Source organism: Excalfactoria chinensis, chromosome 6 (genome assembly GCF_039878825.1).
Source record: "Excalfactoria chinensis isolate bCotChi1 chromosome 6, bCotChi1.hap2, whole genome shotgun sequence".
Classification (NCBI taxonomy): domain Eukaryota; kingdom Metazoa; phylum Chordata; class Aves; order Galliformes; family Phasianidae; genus Excalfactoria; species Excalfactoria chinensis.
The window spans coordinates 26525850-26540828 of NC_092830.1; the positions used below are offsets into that span (position 1 = coordinate 26525850).

General features: G+C 41.4%; 1 protein-coding gene across 4 annotated transcripts in view; it reads right to left on the reverse strand.

Annotated features, from left to right (window-relative positions):
- The window catches only part of NT5C2 (5'-nucleotidase, cytosolic II), a 53071-nt gene that overhangs the window by 23978 nt on the left and 14114 nt on the right, over positions 1 to 14979 (reverse strand). For 2 of the 4 annotated variants that reach the window (XM_072339770.1, XM_072339768.1), the window contains exons 2-3: positions 13538 to 13658; positions 2652 to 2725 (exon numbers count right to left, since the gene is read on the reverse strand). Coding sequence is in view for 2 of the 4 variants with exons in the window: in XM_072339768.1 (XP_072195869.1) it covers positions 2652 to 2725; positions 13538 to 13658 (195 nt within the window). In the remaining 2 variants the exon portion in view is untranslated. Of the gene's footprint in view, positions 1 to 2651; positions 2726 to 4878; positions 5117 to 13537; positions 13659 to 14979 lie in introns of those variants that run through there. The other 2 variants (XM_072339771.1, XM_072339769.1) reach the window with 2 other exon arrangements.

Below are 14979 nucleotides of genomic sequence, written 5' to 3' on the forward strand. Positions count from 1 at the left end.
CCATCAGATTACAGATAATGTGAAAGGTCATGAAACAGAGCAGAGCAAAAACACAGTTTTAGACAGGTCTAATGGATCTGACTGCTGTCAATCACTGAATAAAAAGACTGCACTTGGGATACATCTAAACAGCTTTACAAAAGTGACTTTGCAACATCTGAAAGCACAAATGTAGAAAATAGATGAGGACACTGGAGGAGCTTCCATTCTTCATCTATTCACACAAGCCATGAACAGGCCTCCAAAATGCATCTGCTCACCATACATCACCTGGTATGCAGACGCTATTTCCAAGTGTTAAACTGTGGATAAACTAGCTTTATATAAGTGTGTGTATAAATAAATATACATATACAAGTCTAGACAGTAAACATATCCATGTGAAAGAGTCTGTGGGGGATAATTTGCCCATACAGAAAACATGACGGTGTCTTATGAATGCACTACAATGCATTAATGTTATACTTCACCACTTCTTCATTATAATTCCAATTAATTACCTGAAATTACACTGTGTTCTTTAAAGCCCCTGCTATTAATAAATAATTTTTGTGTGCCACAGTTTTGCACAGCAAATAATGGTCAAATAACAAAAGCCCATAAGGAGAAGAAGGGATGATGGTGAGACACAATAACAAGATGAACAGGTAGTTGATACTTTCAGTTGATTAAAGCAGAAAGGGGAACTAGTGCTTAGCAGGCATAAGGCTTTTCATCCGAGAAAGGCTTTCCAGCCTAACTATATTCTTACAACTCCCTGTAAAATGACCTACAGCTCTTATCTTTGTTGTACCCCAGGAGAAGGCACAGGCCAGCAGCTTACCCAAGAGCGGTCCAGATTTCCTGTTTTCTGCTCAGATTCCATCTTGTTTCTTTTTTTGCACCATATCCTACCACTCAGCTCCCTCAGATGCACCAACTGCCTGCTGAATTGTGTGGCTGTGACCTTCCAGCCTTGGAAGCCTCACATTACCACATCCCAAAGAACCGATTAAGGATGCCCGAAGCATTCACATCTTTCCTCTCATCAAACTGAGCATCATTTTGTGGATAGCAACACATTTGCTCTGTGTTTACAGGAACATGCAACACTTGAGTAAAATGAACAGTCGGAGGAGTGAGGAGAACGCTGAAACTCTCCTTCTGTCAGTTAGCAACACGCTTCTTGTTCCACTGGGATCACCCGCGTCCTTGGAAATGCTGCCAGTTTGTCGAAGTAAGTTGTTCTTTCTGTACGGAAGTGAAACCCACAACTTCTTTCTTTTTTTTTTTTTTGTTTTAAAGCATTTGTTCTTGAACTGTTTTGCTCTCTCTAAAAGCCTGGCCATAAGGCTGTCACAGCTGGGAAATGCAAACACGGAAAGCGCGTGCCTGCAGTCGTATCTGAGCCCTCTTTGGAACTGTATCTGGAAAATCCAGCACAGATTAACAGCGATACACTTTATGACTTAAAAAGTGGCAGGAATTTTAAGCAGATTTATAAATAAGGTGTTAAATAACCAAACCTTTTACATGTTACTAGCACCTCATTGACAACTGCTTGAAAACAAATTGCACCAAAGCAAATGACTGAAATCTGAACATCAATTACTTGCCATAGCCTCCAAAACTGCTTTTTGAGCACTGTGTCTAACCATGTGAGCACACGGAGCCTCCCCTAACCTTCACTTACCCACTGATCCCTTGCACTGCCCATAGCATCTCTCATATCTACTCAGTAGACACAGTAACTAGGTGACCCAACTTGACACGCTGCATTAACCTATTATTAGGTGACCCTCTTACTCTACTTAATATATCTCAGTGTATCCTCAGTATTTTAAGTTGAAATATTGAGTGATAGAAATTTTCTATCCACAACATTGGAGCGGTAGCGAGAAAGAAGGTAGAATTCTATGTGACAACCTTAGTCACAGCCTACCTGACACTACAGCCTAGGAAAGTGGAAGTGGGATTTTTATCTTTTCCTTCCTGAAAACATGTAACATCATGTAAGTTTGATTACACAGAAAACTGCAACTTTACCCTCTCCTCCAGCAGAAGTCTCAGAGAAGTTTCCTATCAAGTATTTGAAAGATAGAGAAGTCCTGCATAAAACTGTATGAAAATCTTATGCAACCTCCCAAAGACTTTCTGCCACAAAGAATGGGCAATGCTTTCTAAATTAACTCCATCAACCAACACTAGTCCCCTGCCTTGCTGCTTCTCACAAACACATCACTGATGTGGCCAGGAGAGGAGTGGGAAAAAGGAAAACTTACTTCAAAATGACCCTCCCAAGATGCAAGAACATCTGTTGACTAAAGGTGTAGCCCATCATAGGCACCAAGGACAATAAAATCACACTGTTAGTCAAAACCAGGCTTTCATAAGGGACAGTATCAAACGACAGTGGAATATAAGCAAGTAAATACACTTTTCAAGTTTCAATTTCCTTGAAACTGTACTAAAGCTATGTGGCTTGTGACCAAATACAGCTTCCAGATAACAAATTAAACACCTGAAATGAAAGTGGAACGAACAGTGAATGACATATTTGCTAACACAGGAAGCACCTGCTAACTGGAGCAGCCCAATCAATTACTGGTCTTCTCTCAACAAGAAATAATATTCCAAACTAAGTCAGTGACAAAGAGCAAGAAGATACTCACCAGCAAGCGTATAATCCATATCAAAACCAAAGCACTTGATCTTTTCCATAGCTAAACTTCTGTTTACAAAGACCCTGTAAAAAGAGAAAAAACAAAGCCATTGGTTAGAGTATTTTCAACACAGCCATATTTTAGAACAAATATATCTGCCTGGTGTCATAGGTCAAAACTAGAATATACCTGAAAACAGAGGCAAGATTCACTTTTGGCCATGAGTTCTCCAGAAGCAAAGCCATGACTTTGCAGGGTTATCCTAATTACTGGTACGCCATCAAGAGACATACACGCATGCATGCACACACACACATGGTTTTGCATGTGACCTGCAAAAATTCCTAAGAATAGAAGTGCAGAAGCTCCTGAAGCAGAATTCAGAATTCAAATGCAAACAGAAGATAGCAAGCACTACAGTTTGCTTGATTACAATCAAAGATTACAAAGAGGTAAGAAGGGAAGGAAAAGAAAACAACATTTCCGTGAATAAACTGACAGCATCCAAACCTTTTTTGGAATTCTATCTGGAAACTCAAAGCAAATACTCACTGCCACATTTATATCAATATAGTTAATAAACATTTAACAGATCTCTGAAAAAAAGAGAAAGAAATTTTCACCCATATTATTTCTATTGGGGAAAAAATGTTCTTTATATCTATCATAAAATCTGCCTCTCCTCCTCAAAAAATACCAGTTTTTAATTCCATTTTTGCTGTTAATGCTTATTGCAATGAGAATCCAAGCTGTGTACTTCCAGGCTCTTTTTGATCATGACATTTTAATACACTATATTCAATTTAAATTCAAGTAAATACCACAGTAAAGAAATAGGTCAGGGAATGCAACAAAAGCTTCTCTTGCTTCCTGCTCCAACTGCTGCAGTAACTAAGCTCATGTTTCCCCAGAACTTTACAGCACACAACAGATCTGTAATTCAGCAGGGCTTCTCCCCACTGCCTGTTATCGGAACGCTGCGGATGAGACTGAGCAGCACAGGCAGGAGTTTGGTGCGGGATGGAAGCTGAGCTCCTCAGCAATGAGCTCAGACAGAAATCCCTCATTCTGCTCATCATTCCCTGTGATGCCGAGGGAAAGGTCTGTATGAGAACAGCCACGAGTCCTCCACCTGTACTTCGCTTTCAGAACGTGAGAATTTTCCAAATATTTAACATCTCTAATGCCCTCAGCAGAGTAATCAGAAACCAAACTCGGCAGGAGAAGGAGGAGTGGCACAGAGGAACCCGAGCAATGGAGATGGTAAGTATAAAGCCAAGCGCTCAGATATTCTGGAAAGCTCACGGAAAGCCCGGCTGCAGGCAGGAGGCACGCAGTGCCAGCCCACCGCCGTGCCGACCCCCAAAGCCAGCGATTTCACCACAAACTAACACCTAACTGTCACGCTTCTATGCAAGTCGCCTTACCTCATCTCTCACCGATGTGCTCCTTGTTCAGCGTGCAGCAGTCTGATTCATCTACTCGCCTGAATCATGTTACACAAGTCCTTAAAAGCTTTCCTAGTACAGATGCAGTTTTGCTTGGATCTGATTTGACTTCAGAAGATCATTATGCCTCAACCGAGCCTTAAAGTACTGTGTATCTTCTTGGACAGTGCTATAGAAAACACATCTGTGGCTAATTTAACTAGTCACTGGATATCGTTGTTGTTCCACACAAATCCACTCGGAATAGTTTCTCTGGCAATTGCATGCTTTGCCCCTAACCTTGCACACTCTCTCTGGGAGTCACAGTTTCCTGGCACATCGCCTGCCTTTGACAATGGGGCTTGTCACCGAGGGGCCACAGAGGTTAGCGATGACTATCTTTAATGATAGATTTATGGATTACCTAAACGAGACAAAATTACGGGGGGGGGGGGAAGGGGAAAACACCACCTTGTAAACTGGTAAAGAAAAGCCTTTTGGAAATACAAAATGGGATCATAAATCACTCAAATTCACTCTTACGATGCAAAAATGCACTTTTGCTTTCAAGTAGGTGGAGCACATTACCCAAATCCACAGCCTGAATCAGTGCTTGTTTGCCTTAACATCTCGATAGCTCTGATTTAGCAGAGGCAATGCAAAATGTTATTCAGTACTGAAGAATCTCATACTTCGTATAATGAAGACAACTGCGTTCTATTGATATTATTTAAATCCAGCACATGATTTCTGTCCTAATCCTCGTGCAGTTTGTTTCTACAAGAGATATTTAAGAAGGAATGACGTACCTCTGGGAAACGCTAGCAACATTTTTTGTCCAACCTGCGGAGTCCCATTTTGTTCTCTCCTTTAGACTCAGCCCTTGGAGCATAGCTCTCTGTCCAAGCAAAACGCCCAGACTGCCCGTCCCCTCTGGACACAGCAGGAATAGGAAGGGAAATTTAAAGAAGCTCGGGAGTCTGAAGGCCGACTCAGAATTGTAACATTTGGGAACGGTTTCCCAAACGAGGACAGAAAACAAGCGCTGCTGAGACAGAGCTGAATGCACTTATAAAAAGGGCAATACAACAGTGCCTGGGAAAGGCGAAAACAAGGGAGCTGTGACCCAGGAGATCGCTTCCAGTCCAGCATGCCTATGTTTAGATGATGACGACACCAAACTGACCAAAACCATGGAAAGATCTCTAAGCCTCCAACATTTTTTCATCACTTTCTTTCCGAATATTTACAAACTGAACCCTGGGACTAAATAAAACATACAGCACGTGGTGATACCGATGATCTGGGAAAGTTTACTAAAGGCAATGAAAGGAACATCTATAAGCATATTTTTTGTTCCAAAACAGGTCTTCGGTCTAAAACAAGAAATTCACTATACCAGTCCTGACTTGGTAACAGCTGGTGAAGGCTGATCTTTCTCCATCAACCTGTAAATATCTCCCGTGACCTAGAAACTGTATGTGGCAAGGGCTGATCGTATCCTGACAGTCTGTGGGACCTGGCAGACTTCAAGGCATCCACCAACACATTTGGCAGGATGATTGCTTCACTCACCAGTGCTGGAGTGAAACTGAGCAAATAAGTCTTAAAAAAAATAAATAAGGCTATTGTGCAACATGTTCAGAACAGGAAATAAGAACACGTGAATCGATTTAAATTTGGATCCATGAAGGCAGATTAAAGAGCAGACTAAACAGTGGCAAAGCAATTGGAAGCAATCTCACCTATCTCGTGCAGGCCCAGGCAGATGTTCCATTCCTTTGTAGGTGCTCAGAAGCACAGTTCCAAATCCCAGTAAAGGAAGACATCTATGAATGGATATCTATGCACATAGGGCTGAGTAGATGAAGGGGAGATTTAGGCTGCATATTAGGAAAATGTGCTTTGTGGTAAGAATGGTGAGGCACTGGCACAGGTTGCCTAGAGATGGGGTGGCTGTCCCATCCCGGGAGACACCCAAGGTCAGGCTGGACTGGCTCCGAGTTCCTGATGGAGCTGTAGGGGTCCCTGTTCACTGCAGGGGAATGGGACCGGGTGGCATTCAAAGGTCCCTTCCAACTTAAACAATTCTACAGTTCTACTATACTTACAAAAATTTACTCCCAGAGGCTGGCCAGCTTAACTTAATTCTGGAGGGTTTACTCAAAGCAGTAAATATCTGCAGTATCCTAGAAACTGAACGTGAAAGTTGAAATCAAATCATCAGGACAGTTTCTGGGAAGAGCCAGGTGCTTGGTAGAAGCTGCAGCTCAGCCCCATGCTTAGAGCTGACTGAGCGTAGGCTCAGCTGATCTCAGTAATATTGCTCAGGTGTGCAAAAAATGTAATGTCACCACAGCAGCTTAGGTGAAGGAAGAAGTGACAAGAGCTTGTAAGCCCTGCATGTTAATAAAAGGTCTGCAGAAGGAGTCAGCGTAAGATGAAAACTAATATCACACAACCTTCTTAGGAAAAGACATTTTAACCTCAAGTCATTTTTCCAATTGCCAGAATTACAAGTAATCATGCTTTCACTTCCCCAGATTTTGGTCTTTGCCATTCAGAATATAATTGTTTTAACTTGGAGCACTGGAGTTAAAAATTAAGCTGATTTGAAATTCACCAGCACTGGACAATATGACCAGCCAAATGCAGGCACCGCATGAGATCACCTCCTGCATCCCCACGCTGGTGCTGTTCCCAGCTCCACATCTATCAGCAGCCAGGCATCTCCCTCACCAGGACACCGCTTTTCTCTTGCCTTCACCTATCCTTCCCTGGTGAAAAAGCAAGCATTACACCTCTGGTTGGAGGAATATCCTTGTGACTGTGTCAGAGATCTGCATCCCTGGTGCAGCAACCCTGGCCAGGCTGGGAGCAGGTGGCTAAGCCCACAACAGATACGCAGCCTTAGAAAAAACAGACTTCAGGTGCTGCTTCTGTGCTAATTTCCCTACTAATGAGCTCTTCCACAAAGATTAAAGCCTGCAGCTTGGCCGCAGCAGAAGGCGCTCAGTGATGACAGTGTTTATTTTCTTTTTAAGCTCTAAGAATTGTGCTGAACAAGAGAAAAATGCGTTGAATGGCAAGGAAGAAGGAACTGCTGAGCACACATAACAGGAGTCACAGAGCCCTGATATCCTCAACGCTACAATTCACAGTCCTTCATATTTTCACAAGTGAACCGATCAGGGTTTTGTTACTGTTCTTGTCAATCAGTTCTGAGGTAGGAATCTAGATCCTATCTCTTCTCGAGTAACACAGGAGAGGAACACAGGCAGAGAGGGAGAAACGTTTTCATTTTGTTTGTGCAAAGTCTCAGAAGCACGCTGAACTCCGAGTGCAATTTGCATGTATAATATTGTGGTAATGTGACCAACAAAACAAACAGAATGCGCCAGAATTACACATCTACGGAGGAACGTTGGCAGATGGCTCCTAACTCCTCATAGGAGAGATTTCTGGGACAGAGCACTTTATAATGATTTTCAAAACGTGTCCAGAAATATTTTGCAGCAAATAAAGTTAATTTAAGAGGGGTGTGTTTCACTAGAAATGCAACAAAACTTGCAGCCCTGCTGAATGGAACATCAAATGCAATGGGAGCTGGCTATGTGTGATTAGCATGTATGGTTTTAGAAAGGATTGTGCTGGATGGTTGGGTATGAGCCAGCCATGACATAGGGGCTCAGATTCCTGCTTCCTCATGGTTGAGGCACTCTTCGCTTTACGGACAACTTCTGTGTTTTAATAAGCAGGAAGAGTTATAAAGAAACATGAGGGAACTATGCAGACTGGTTTGAACCTCCCTTGTTCAAGTTCCCCAAAGCCTTTTTAAAATGATAATAATGAAAAAATATATCACCACTGATAGGATGACCAGGTGCTCTCTGTTACCAGTTAGACCCCAGATGTGTGCTTAGAGGAGAGGTCCCAACACATGACAGACAGCTCTGGCTGCAGGTGGCTCTGCTAGTAGCACTGAGAGCTCAGATGAACCTTCAGTGGCTTCACCCAACCCGCACACATTGTGTGAGATACCTCCAGGAGGTACAGACACACAGCTATATTTGTAATTGTATTAACAGTGAGTGTTTGGGTCTGAGATTTATTTAGGCAGGTGAAACAGTTTCAGATAGGAGACAGAGAATAAAGTTATTGAAGTTCTATGGCAACTTGTAGTAAGATTCCTAACACAGCACCCAGCAATTTCCCAAGACTAACCAACCCTCCCTACATAATCTCACTGCCATAAAACTGAGAAATCAGATTACAGCTGGAACTTAGAAGTCTGATGAGGCTGTATCCAGCAACACGACCATGAGCGCTTCCCTCCAAAATCCAGCAGCATTCAGAGGGAAGCAGATAGCCTTCACCATTTCTATTTCCATTGTTTGCATTTTTTCCCCAGGCAACAGCAAAGTGCCAAGAAGCTCATGTATGGATTCCATCCCAAAATAACACCCGTCTGCTCCGTGAAACTATTACAGATCACGGGACGTTTTCAAAGTCGTTTCTTTATTATTAATTTGGCAAGTGTTCTGCTTTCTCATAAGCTCATCCATTCTGCCGCCTTAACACCCCCTCTTCCCCCTCTCTCCAATGTCGAAAGCACTAAAGCAAAATAAATAACAGAGGCGCACGCTGCCTGCAGCTCTACACATGCCACTGCATGAGCCCACGGAGGCTGCACCAAGACATATGAGGACAGACTGGAGCCAGCAGTGCCTACAGAACTGCGCCACTTGAAGTTACATGGGAAATTCCACCTATCGCCTACAGGAACGTGTCTGAAGAGAAGAGGTACACAGCATTTTCAGACTAATAATAGTGTTTTTTTCTCGTTTGCCACCTGATCCAAATGATCATTACTAAAGGGACCTTATATACAGCTAACCAAGTAGACAGTTTCAATCTCTTAACTTAGTCTATATAACATTTTCAGCTATTTGCAACCACCAAATCAACAAAACGAAGAAACTAAAATATCAGTGAATAACACAGGATCCACAAATTTGAACATGCTGAAACATATCTTAAATACATCTTTACGTCTAGAAATGGTAACAACTGATTGGTAATCCTTTTGCTTTGTTCTTCCTGAAGCATATTCCATTGGTTTTGACACAGGATTTCAAAGTATATTAACAGTTCAAATTGCATAACTCATACTAACACCATAAGATGCTTTAAAAGCAAACTGGAGCATGCAGCTATGAAGCAACTTAGTTGAAGGTCTGTGATCAGTCAGCAGCAGAATTATGATTAGAAACTGTGATGCCACATCCCCTGAGCTAGCCAGTAAACAGCTCCATGACAAAACAAAACTACAGAGCAGAAACCTCACGTTCAGGACGAGGAGCCTCAAATGACTTTGGTGCAAAATAGCAAAAGCATCCAAAAGCCCACATGTTTAACATAAACGGCTCCCCAATCTTGCTGCGAAGCCAAAACCACAGAATAAAAGTAAATGCAAATACCTGTTTCCTGGATCTTGGGAACTGTCAGTAACAAGAGTGGATGGAACACCAACTTTTTCCATTATTTGCTTTAACTAGATGCGGTTTCTATTTAAACCCTACAGAGCTATGCGAGGTAATCCAGAGGGTGCCTAGAAGTGCTCACTCCAAGTTAAAAAATAGACACTAAGGCAATTTGGTGGCTCGGAGTCAGCCTAGTTCTTGGTTAATTACAATCACGTTAAATGACAGTACTCCTCCAGAACAAATGACCTGGTGATTATCCTCTACCCGGAAAAGTCAACAAGTGCAGCATGAGGGAGGTGGCCTCACAACCACACACACAAAGGAAAAACCACCTAGCAGCTACACGTCCATTTTATTTCTGAATTAAAATGCATGTTGCTAATAGTGCAGTGATGCAGTATCCTCTTACCAGTGACCTCTGCTAGAGAATGAATAACATCTAGCTTGTATATTAATTCATCTTTAGACCTCACCTCCAACAGGCGCCAACAATGTTGTATAACTAGGTTTGTGGCTTACTGCAACACTACCCAACGTGCAGTCTTAGTTAAAGCGATCAGAAATACTCTGACGATATTAAACCACCCCTTTTCCTCCCCTACAGATTTTTTCATTGTTGATGTTGCCTATATGGCCCTTGAGCACTACAGCATAGCACGCACTTTCACATTCTCAAGCTCTGCTTGCTTCCTCAGTAACCTCAAAACTCTAATTTCTCAAGATGCTATACAAATTAATTCAAACACCAAGCAAAAACCCAGGGAGGAAAGCAGCTATAAATATTGATTTTGAGCATTCTTGCCTATGGCATGCAGACATATTACGATATAGTCATTACACTCTGAGTCAGTAAGCACTACACCAGTTAAACCAGTCTCAAACGGGATTTCTGCCAACAGCACTACATGTTGAGGATCCATCCATCAATAAGATACACTAAGAAGTGAAGCACCTGAAAAAACAGATTCCCGGAAAGAAAAATCACAGTAAAATATGAGTATTAGAATGGTAACTTCAGAGCTCATTTTAGAGAAAGTTTTCTAGAAGTTCAAAGCCCATGAGAGCATCTTAATGGTACATTATACTGCTTGGCTTGGAAACTTTTCCCCTCACTTTTTGTTGTTTCAACATTTACAATTCGAGCATATCGCATCTGCTCTACTTCATGAGAAGCAGAAAGTGAAATCAATTGGTTTAAGTATCTCCACTGATAACAAATTAAGCATGAAATAAATGAACAGCGATGCATCTTTTTTGACATTTCACACTTCAGAAAAGCACTAGTAGCAGCAATCAGAAAATCCCAGTGAGTGACTTTGAGCACAAATGGGACTCCAGCATGGAGGTAAGCATAGACCCAGCCATGCTTATGTCTGAGTTTGGCACTGCTGCCAAGTCCTTCCAGCCTTCCAGATGGGGCCCATAAAATCACTGGGACAAGCTTAAAGGTAAATATATATATTTATAATAGTCTTAAATTTGTTATTTTTATTGCATTCCTAAATCTCTTTGGATTTGCATCCCCAAGGATTTTTTATTTTTTTTTTTAGCTGCTAGGATAAGAAGAAGAAGAGACAGAAAAACAGAGAGACTGAAACAGAAAGAAGAGAAAGGATGGACTCAAACACTCATGATTCTAAGCCATTAGTCCTTCTTGATGCTCAAAGAATTAACTAGCGGTACATGAAAGAAAGGAATGTGAATCTCAATACTTTCCATTTTCCACCTCTCTTTTTCATAAAACTGAGAGTGCTACAGCAATAACCAACAGTCAAAGCAAACAGGGATCCTTCACATCCTAAAGGAGATGGCTGTGACAAGCATACATATCCTACACCTGAACAATTAATGAAATACTAAAAACAAAACAAATAAAAAACCAACAAGGAGAAATAACTTTGTTCCCACTCTGTCACATAGAGCCTGCATTTATCTTTTAAGCAACAACACATCTGTTAGCATCAAAATCACAAAAACTACCGAAATAGAAGTCTGACAACACTGCCTCTGGAATGAAGTTGTTTCAGATTCTTACAATACTGGATTATTAAAATAACTCCCATGAAATTGGTACACCGAAGCCATTAATAGCACAGATTTATACTACAGCCTTGGCACTGGGTTCTCTCATTCTCTCTCACGTTTCCTCCCTCTCTAACAAGAATAGTAATTTCAAAAAGAAAATATGCCTCCCCTTAATGTATTTCAAATGCCGTGCTTTCCATGAAAACCTGAAGAGTTAGCCACATTTCTGCTCAACAAGTTTTGAATAAGATATTTCTAGGTTTTATAACAGGATATTTAAACCATGAAAGACACCGATTTCAGACTACCTGATCCCAACTGCTTTGCGAAACCCTCCCTTATATGAGTGCATTCTCATTTACCATGGGGAAGCTGATTCTGCAAATACAGATTTTTTGCACACATAAGGGTTAATATGAAGAGTACTTAAATGTGTGAGCTCTTGAGGACAAGTACTGCGTCCCTCAGATCTTGTACTACATTTAGCAACCTGTCAGCACCTAACTATAGTAAACGTTGAGCTAACATTTAGGAAATAAATAAGCAGAGGCCTTACTCTGATTTCATTTACATCAGTCTAAATCAGAAGTAACACAACTAGATAAAATCATGACTCAAAGACAAACTTGTCAGTGACTTCAAGGTTAAGATTTTTGTGAGGGAACAGTATAAAATCCATATCTCTTTACATACTATACAGTTACATCAGAACTCTTCATATCTTGACAAGCCAGCTGACACAATAGAGAATCAAATAACGTCAGCATTTAAGACACATACCCAAACATCCTTCAATGGAAATTGGAAAGCTTCAGAAAGGCATCACAAGATCCATTACTCAGCCTTTTACATTGCAACTTGCACAATCTGGCCTATCATATCATGTTAAGGCATTTTTCTCTAATTAGATTCCATTTGGAGATTCAAAGATATCTAACACTTCTTAAGCATTTCCTCAGAAATACCACCATGTATGAATCACAAACGCAACATGGCATTTAAGCATGAGGTTGGGAAACTTGACATCTTTTTCTATTTCTGTATCAGATTTCCATCTCCCCAACTCCTGCTGAACATACTCTGATTATCATACTGCAGGACTTCTCAAATTAAACAAGCTAAAATTTGAAGGTACACCTCCCACAGTCAGAATACTGACAATTACTAGATACTGCTGATTTTAATGCTGTAACAGTCCAGACATCTGACGAGGATACAGACTGCAAGCACCTTATGCTCGAGGTCTTGGACCCTGGGAGCTGTGGGCTGAATTCTTGGCTCAACCAAACATCCAATGTAATCTTATGAAAACAATCTAGTCTCTGTACTTTGATTCCTAAGAGATAAAATGAGAGCAACAACATTTATTTTATTCCATAATCTTGTTTATTGAGATTGTTTTCTTTGTTGTTTTTCTGTTTGATTTTTGTTGTGTTTTGTTTTTGTTTTTTTTTTTTTTTTTTTTACAGCAAAGACAGTTTTAAGCACCTACCATAGACAGGGAAGCCAGGAGGTCAATATGTAGATACACAATTCTTGAACACTCAATTGCTGCCCTACTTGATTCTTCGTTATTTTTATTTGTGCATTCCAGTGTCTAAGCTTATGCTCTTTCACTCTGCAGCACAGTAATTACTACAACATTTCTGTCACTTAGTATTTCTTGACTCCAAAGCTTCTATCCCAAAATCTGACCTGGAATTAATCTTTCAACTGCATTCAGAAAGCACACCTTCACTTGCTCTAGCACATGTATCTCACCTCTACTGTTTGTACATTCCTGCAGGCAAATACAGCATTACATCCTAAAACATCTTCTACCAACACTTCTGGATAGGAGGTGGGAATGACCTTTCAGTTTGTAACAGCTTGTAGGAAACAAGAAAGGTAAGGATTGTGTTTAGTTTATTTCCCTCTCTCTCAGCACTTCAGCTGTGGAGCTCCAGCAAGGACTTACCGGTGATAAGCTTCCCGGCGGTACTTTTTCAGAGCATGCCCATCCATGTTTGCAGGGAGATCTGCAGCATTCTGGAGTCGGTCACTCCACGAGGTTGTCATCTTTAAATGCTTCTTTATTTCTGAAAGAGCCAGAAGAGAAAGTCTTTCTTAAATTGGAGATCTGTTTCACCAACAAATTGTCTGTTTCCTGATGCTAAGAGATGCAATATTACTCAGGAAGTGTTGCAAAGTACTTTGCCTTCCTGAGATGTCAGATGAGACGGGGAGCCAAGACAAGAGTAGGGAAGGCTCTTCCATATGGCTGAAACTTCTAAGATATACCTACCCTCTGTGGTGAAAATGCATTTAGGAACAAAGACCTCGCCTTCATTGCTGAAAAGTCACTTTTTTTTTTTTTTTTTCCTTTTTAAATCTTAAGAGCTACAAATATGCTTACACTATCACTGTTGGAAAAGTTAACCCCTGCACGTGAGATAGATCAGGCAAAGTAAACCCTACAAACTCCAGCAGGACCAACCTTGTCACATCTGCCACAGTAAAAATACGGAGCCTTTTCTCTGGCTTTGTTTCTCATTTGGCCTCTGGGCAAAGACAGTACTTCAGACTGATGCCAACTTAGCAGAAGAAATTGAAGGGAAGTATAAAGATTATCTTTTGTCCTCTGAAGGTCAGCCCGACTAGGGCAAGGTGAGAACCCACTCAAACTGCACTGCTACCCATGCTGATACACACAAACATCCACAACCCTTCACAAGAAGTGGCTGTCAAAACTAAACCTGCAGAAAGCTTCAGGAAGGCCGTGCATTGAAGCAAGAGGGGTACATTCCCCCCTGTGTTATTCACACACCGGTGGGAGACATGTCCCACAGGGACATCAAGTGAGGCACAACACAGAACTGCAGCTCTGTGCAATCATGCAGCTGCCAGACCGCAGGGCTTGCCTTGTTTGCTCTTCCTTAAAAGAAACACAACCACCCACAAGCTAGATGGGTAATGACACCATAACCATCTCTAGACACCTTTAAAAGAAGCCTGCCCTTGTTCTACAGAAAGAAAACACGATTTCAACAAAGCAGAGATCACAGCATGCATCCAAGTTACAACTGGAAGTCACTGTGCTTTTGGCGGTCATGGGAGTGCTCGCTCTCCTAGAGGCAATCTGTATCATTCCTTAGTTTTAATTTTGATTAAAGACCAACAGCTGTGATCATCACAGCATCTGCTAGTACATTCACCTACTATTTCTTGGTCATAAAAATCAAACAGGAGGCAAATAGCTTGGCTGTAAAGAATACGTTCCTCCCTCCCCCAGCATTCACGGCCTGTCTTTCAGTTACTATAAGCAACGTTTACAAATGCATCTGATGCCATATCCTAAAGGTCACCAAATTTAGGCCCTGGCAGGCAGCCACAGGGATGCATTCCTGTGCTGAGAGCTGC